Raw genomic sequence first — 6,000 nt, 5'->3', positions numbered from 1 at the left:
ACACTCTACTTTAGAACCTCTTCCACTCTGTGGGTTTGTTTCAGTTGAAATTCGTTTCCATAGAACTTAAGTTGCTATCTGTTACTGAAAGGACACCTGAGGTCCCACAGATAGGGCTCACCCGAAGGATGGGAGCCCATGATTTCTAAGCAGACTTGGGTTGAACTACCGAGCAGTGTAAAGCAAGTTTCCTGCTTGCCCTGAGGGAGGGTCAGTGTGACAGAAACTAACTCAGTGACTCTTTAACCAAGTGTGCCCTCCTTTTCTTTTTCCAGGTTGTGCCCTTTTAGCCAAGAAACATGGAGGTAATTCATGGCCAGCCCTACTACTGTAGGGAGCTTGAAGGAGCTGACATACTGTCGGACACCTTTTACTCTAATGAATTGCACACTCCACTACAAACGGCTACTCGCCCAGCTGCCTCAGAGGACAGGTAAAACAAAGACTGGATAATGCAAACAGTTATAAAAGGTTTTAATATATTACTGTATTTTTGTTTTGTGAGAAAAAGCATTTAAGGTTATGGGCCTCTTCTGTGTATCACAGCACCGGGAAGGCATAGTATGACAATGAACTAAACTTTGAAGTGTCCATATCTATTAGTAACTTGGCAAGAAGTAAAATGTTAGTGTATATTTTTAAAAGGCAAACATCAAATTCATCTACTGCGTTCTAGAACTCTAGAATGATCTGTTCCTTCATTTTGAATTAATTTTGTTTCTTTGTTTTTGGCTGTGCTGAGGCTTCATTATGTGTGGGCTTTTCTCTAATTGCAGAGAATGGGGGCTACCCTCTAGTTGCGATGCTGAGGCTTCTCATTGCAGTGGCTTCTTTTGTTGCAGAGCATGGCCTCTAGGGTGGGAGGGCTCAGCAGCTGTGGCTCTTGGACTCTATAGAGTGCCGGCTCAGTAGTTGTGGCGAACAGGCTTAGTTGCTTCTCAGCATGTGGGATCTTCCTGGACCAGAGATTAAACCTGTGTCTTCTGAATTGGCAGGCAGATGCTTTACCACTGAACCACCAGGGAAGCCCTGTGAATTAATATTTGAATCGAACTTTATAAAGAGTAGAATGTGTGTTAGTTGCTCAGTCATGTCCAACTCTTTGCAACCCTATGGACTGTAGCTTGCCAGGCTCCTCTGTCTATGGAATTCTCCAGGCAAGAATACTGGAGTGATTGCCATTCCCTTCTCCAGGGCATCCTCCTGACGTAGGGATTGAAGCCGGGTCTCCTGCACTGCAGGCAGATTCTTTACCATCTGAGCCACCAGAGAAGCCCAAAGAGTAGCATAGTGGGTCCTTATAATTCTCTAACACCATCTGCTCAAAAATACTCCCAGAAACTGCTATTCAGACTTTATTTACGCTCTACCAAGTTTTCTGTAATGCAATGCAGATTATGTTTAAAATGTCATCTAACATATATGAAAGAAAGTGAAAGTGAAGTCGCTCAGTCGTGTCCGACTCTTTGCGACCCTGTGGACTGTAGCCTACCAGGCTTCTCTCTCCACGGGATTCTCTAGGCAAGAATACTGGAGTGGGTTACCATTTCCTTCTCCAGGGGAACTTCCCGACCCAGGGATCGAACCCGGGTCTCCCACACTGGAGGCAGAGGCTTTAACCTCTGAGCCACCATGAGGATTTAACATATATGAGTGATTACTATGTGTTGGCACTGTATCAAATGTTTTACTAATGTGGTAATTCTTTTAATCCTTACAACAGCCCTATGAGATAAGTACTATTATTATCCCCATTTTATGTATGAAGGAACAGAGTACAAACAAGTAATTTTCCGAGATATTAGTGCCAGCTTTACTGTATTGTATCAATATTTATTTGAATCATTTTTAGGAAAGAAAAAAAAAACAATTCAAAATCATGGGTGAGAAATAACCTGTGTAATTGTTTTCTTGCTTTTGCTTGTTTGTTTTATAATTTCATGTTGTCAAATCTCTCATTTAAGAAGTCTTTCTCATGTAAGAAGGTAGTCAAAAGAGTTAGACATGACAGAAATGACTGAGCACGCACACACGTTATCTTTATAATAGCAACCCCTCAAGAGTTTGAAGATTCTTTTGACTGTCTGAGTTCTTTTTGCCAGATGAACACTCGTTTTCAACAGACTTTACTCTTCTTTCTTCCTGTGTCGAGACTTTCACTGTCTTGATCAGACTTCCACAGATCTATTCCAATTTGTAAACATACTCTTTATATGAAAAAATAAAAAGAAAGCTTTTTCTCCCAATTAAAAACTAACACACAAGAAGAAAGAAAAAAGATACAAAGAAAAAAAATTTTAACTGAAAAAAAAACTGACATTTCTGTATGAATAACTTGGAAATCATGAAAATCCAAAAATAAAATAAATTTTCCATTTTTCCAATGGAAGAAAAAATGAAATTAAAGCACAGGAAGAAAACCTTCTGTACTTCCTTTATCCAGAAACAGTAACCATTGTTAATATTTCAATATGTCTCCTCCATTTTTTTAATTTGAAGATTCCATTCAACATATTTTTTGTAAACTACTGTTTTTTACTTAATGCAACAAAATATGTTCATATTTGTGGGAAAGTGTGTTCAGTTCACATCTACAGACTCATTCCTTGGTGCACCTGCTTTGTTATCTGATTCCCAAAAGTGGCTGTGAGCCCCAAATTCCTGCTCAGCTCCAAGGACCATAAGATCAGACAGGGCTTTCCTGGAGCCAGAGGAAACTCTCAGCTGATTGTGTGTGATATGGGAATAGGCAGTGGTCCCTGGATCAAAAGCAGCAGCGTGAGGTCTTACGTTTGGCCAAAAGGGATCTGAGTAGGAATTTAACACTGCTGTATCTGATGGAACTCACTGTGCCCGCAAAAGCACTCACAGAGGCATTTAACTGAAATGTTAATACCCTCTATCTAAATGGTCCTACGGTTTGGTTAGTAATTGGCTCCAAAACCCTTAAACAGACTTGAAATCTAAGAGAAATGTCAGAGAAAATATTGCTTTTCATTGCTGTTTTCAGTCACTCATTCGTGTCTGACTCTGAGACCCCCATGGACCACAGCACACCAGGCTTCCCTGTCCTTCACAATCTCCTGGAGCTTGCTTAGACTCATATCCATTGAGTCAGTGATGCCAACCAACCATCTCATCCTCTATTGTCCCCTTCTCCTCCTGCCTTCAGTCTTTGCCAGCATCAGGGTTTTTTCCTATGAGTAGGCTCTTTGCATCAGGTGACCAAAGTATTGGAGCTTCACCTTCAGCATCAGTCCTTCCAATGAATATTCAGTGTTGATTTCCTTTAGGATTGACTGGTTTGATCTTGCAGTCCATGGGACTCTCAAGAGTCTTCTCTAACACCACAGTTCAAAAGCATCAGTTCTTCAGTGTTCAGCCTTCTGATGGTCCAACACTTACATCCATATGTGACTACTGGAAAAACCATAGCTTTGACTATATGGACCTTTGTTGGCAAAGTAATGTCTCTGCTTTTTAATATGCTGTCTATGTTGGTCATAACTTTTCTTCCAAGGAGCAAGCATCTTAATTTCATGGCTGCAGTCACCATCTGCAGTGATTTTGGAGCCCAAGAAAATAAAGTCTGTCACTGTTTGCATTGTTTCCCCATCTGTTTGCCATGAAGTGATGGGGCCAGATACCATGACCTTAGTTTTCTGAACGTTGAGTTTTAAGCCAGCTTTTTCATTTTCCTCTTTCACCGTCATCAAGAGGCTCTTTAGTTCCTCTTCACTTTCTGCCACAAGGGTCGTGTCATCTGCATATCTGAGGTTATTGATATTTCTCCCAGCAATCTTGATTCCAGCTTGTGCTTCATCCAGTCCAGCATTTCTCATGATGTACTCTACATATAACAAGGTGAAAATATACAGCCTTGATGTACTCCTTTCCCAATTTGGAACCAGTCTGTTGTTCCATGTTTGATTCTAACCGTTGCTTCTTGACCTGCATACTAGTTTCACAGGAGGCTGCTAAGTTGGTCTTCTTTTGCCATCTTTTTAAGAATTTTCCACCGTTTATTGTGATCCACACAGTCAAAGGCTTTAGCATAGTAAATGAAGCAGAAGTACATCTTCTTCTGGAATTCTCTTGATTTTCCTATGATCCAGTGGATGTTGGCAATTTGATCTCTGGTTCTTCTGACTTTTCTAAATCCAGCTTGAACATCTGGGAGTTCTCAGGTCATGTACTATTGGAGAATTTTGAGCATTACCTTGCTAACATGTGAAATACGTGCAATAGTGCGGTAGTTTGAACATTCTTTCACAATGCCCTTCTTTGGGATTGAAATGAAAACTGACCTTTTCCAGTCCTGTGGCCATAGCTGTTTTCCGAATTTGCTGGCATATTGAGTGCAGCACTTTCACAGCCTCATCTTTTAGGATTTGAAATAGCTCAGCTGGAATTCCATCACCTCCACTAGCTTTGTTCGAAGTGATGCTTCCTAAGGCCCACTTGACTTCACACTCCAGGATGTCTGGCTTTAGGTGAGCGATCACACCATCGTGTTTATCTGGGTCATTAATATTTAACTGACTACAAAATTAAACACAGCATATACTCAATTACCTATAAATATAATAAGGTATTATTTGAAGCAGTATCTAGGTACAACCATGTTCCTAGTTCCTAATAAATAAAATTTGCTTTTCACTTTATTCCATGTGAAGTTTTTCCTTTCTTAGTCCCCAAATGGGAAAACCAGGATGATCCTATATTCTCAGAACCTCCCCTCTCATTTAACTCCCTTTTAAGTAGTACCTGGGCAGCTTACAGAAATAGAAGTTCTCTTTTCTCTCAGTAGTATTCCTCAACTTCTCCAGAAGGTATCATCAGGGCAACATTGGTAATTCTACCCTATCCACACTGAGGCTTACTTCTTCCAAACCAGGTTGAGGGTATATGGCTCCCAACTCAAACCTCAAGGTATCTCAAAAACAGAACAAAACAATGAAGAACAAAAATCTGCTGGCTTTTAGGGATTACTCTTCATAATGGTAAGGATGAATACAAGTCGTAATGTATTAGCTCTCAGCAGCTTAATTTTCTAAGTGTGGCTGTACTTAAAGGAGTGGCTTTTAAAATATTATAATGTATTTTGAATTAACTCGGCAATTGAAACAGGGATGAAAAATTGTTTCCTCTCATCCACCTTTTTTTTTTTTTCTTTCCAGAATAGGCAGCACAGTCTAACTCATCTGTTACCCACCACTAGTCTGGTAACTGGGCGCATCAAAATAACATGGCAAGTGTTCTGAAAATACAGATTCCCAAGCTCTGTCTTTGGGCTTCCCCAGTGGGTCAGCGGTAAAGAATCCACCTGCAATGCAGGAGAGGCAGTAGACAAGGGTTTGATCCCTGAGTCAGGAAGATGCCCTGGAGAAGGAAATGGCAACCCAGCAACCCACTCCAGTAGTCTTGTCCAGAGAATCTCGTGGACAGAGGAGCCCAGAAAGCTGCAGTCCAAAGTGTCGCAAGGAGTCAGACGCCACTAAAGTGTCTTAGCCTGCACTCAAGCTCTATCTGTAGAGACTCTGACTCACTGGGTCTGGGTTGGATCTAGGGGATCTGCATTTTTAGTAGTTTTTCAACTTGTTTTGAGAATCACTGGCCTAGCAGAAAGCACTGAAACACATGAAAACCAGGATTGTGGTCTGGCTTACCCAGTGACCAAGGGCAAGTTAATCTTTGTACATCAGTTACTTTCTTCACTGGTATGTTGTGGGACAATTATATTAGTCACTATTATGTATGATTACTTGATCTCCTTAAAAAAATATTAATAAGTAAGTGGCATTCTTTTGTGTTTTTTCCACTGAAAATTTAACACTGGCAGGTACAGATACTCAAAATCACAGATGCCTACCTCCTTTTTCCATTCAGCTGACGTCTCTTTCCTAGTCCATTAGGAGGATAAATATCAATTAAGAAAGTGTCTTGAGAATTGCTTAAGATTTAATTACAAGTTCCATTTTATTTCTGTGTTTGTCTCAT

General features: G+C 40.5%; 1 protein-coding gene across 1 annotated transcript in view; it reads left to right on the top strand.

The window, feature by feature from the left end:
- C4H7orf31 (chromosome 4 C7orf31 homolog) overlaps nt 276-6,000 on the top strand; it is a 41,148-nt gene continuing 35,423 nt past the window's right edge. The window contains exon 1 of the mRNA XM_005679286.2: nt 276-433. Coding sequence (XP_005679343.1) covers nt 300-433 — 134 coding nt within the window. The 5' untranslated portion in view covers nt 276-299. The remainder of the gene's footprint in view (nt 434-6,000) is intronic.

The sequence above is a fragment of the Capra hircus genome, chromosome 4, assembly GCF_001704415.2.
Source record: "Capra hircus breed San Clemente chromosome 4, ASM170441v1, whole genome shotgun sequence".
In the NCBI taxonomy this organism is placed as follows: Eukaryota; Metazoa; Chordata; class Mammalia; order Artiodactyla; family Bovidae; genus Capra; species Capra hircus.
This window is presented reverse-complemented; position numbering and strand designations above follow the sequence as displayed.